We start from the raw sequence: 555 nt of genomic DNA, 5'->3' as shown, positions 1-555 counted from the left end.
TTAAAAAATCACCCTGCCACTAAGATGTTTTTTAAAATAAAGGAGGGTTTTTCAGGGGATCTTGATCACGCTCGACAACAACTTAGTGAGAGGAATAAGATAAGAGACAGATGCACCAACATACATTTTTCCTGCTCATAAGTATTCCAGCAACCTTCCCAGATCAAATTCTGTAGCCCAAAATACAGAAACACCAAGAAATACTAACTCTTATCCAGGTAAAAACCATCAGGGCAGTTGGTAATACAGCTATTGGTTACTTCATTCAGGTAGTAGCCAGATTTACAGGTCATGCACTGGTCACTATGGCCGCCAACACAGGTTTCACAATTTGGTGAGCATTTTTTGCATCGTTTCTTGTCTGCATTGTAGTGACCAGGTGGGCAGGTCGAAACACAGATCCTGCAGACAGCAGGGAAGAGAAGGCAGAATCGTTAATGAAATAACCTGCCAATACATTCCTGGACCATGACTGCGAAGCAGAGGTATTTCTCAGCATTGTTGCTTTTCTAATGATCACATGTTTACTAAGATGTAATCCTTATAAGCACTGCA

General features: G+C 41.1%; 1 protein-coding gene across 1 annotated transcript in view; it reads right to left on the bottom strand.

Annotated features, from left to right (window-relative positions):
• The window catches only part of LOC103806825 (proprotein convertase subtilisin/kexin type 5-like), a gene marked incomplete at its 5' end in the record, with an annotated part of 10,085 nt that overhangs the window by 7,273 nt on the left and 2,257 nt on the right, over positions 1–555 (bottom strand). Inside the window, one exon of the mRNA XM_009079534.1 lies at positions 209–402. Within this exon, the coding sequence (XP_009077782.1) occupies positions 209–402 (194 nt within the window). The remainder of the gene's footprint in view (positions 1–208; positions 403–555) is intronic.

The sequence above is a fragment of the Acanthisitta chloris genome, unplaced genomic scaffold (assembly GCF_000695815.1).
Source record: "Acanthisitta chloris isolate BGI_N310 unplaced genomic scaffold, ASM69581v1 scaffold43197, whole genome shotgun sequence".
Lineage (NCBI taxonomy): Eukaryota > Metazoa > Chordata > Aves > Passeriformes > Acanthisittidae > Acanthisitta > Acanthisitta chloris.
The sequence above is the reverse complement of the archived record's forward strand: the minus strand, read 5'-3'. Positions and strand labels throughout refer to the sequence as shown.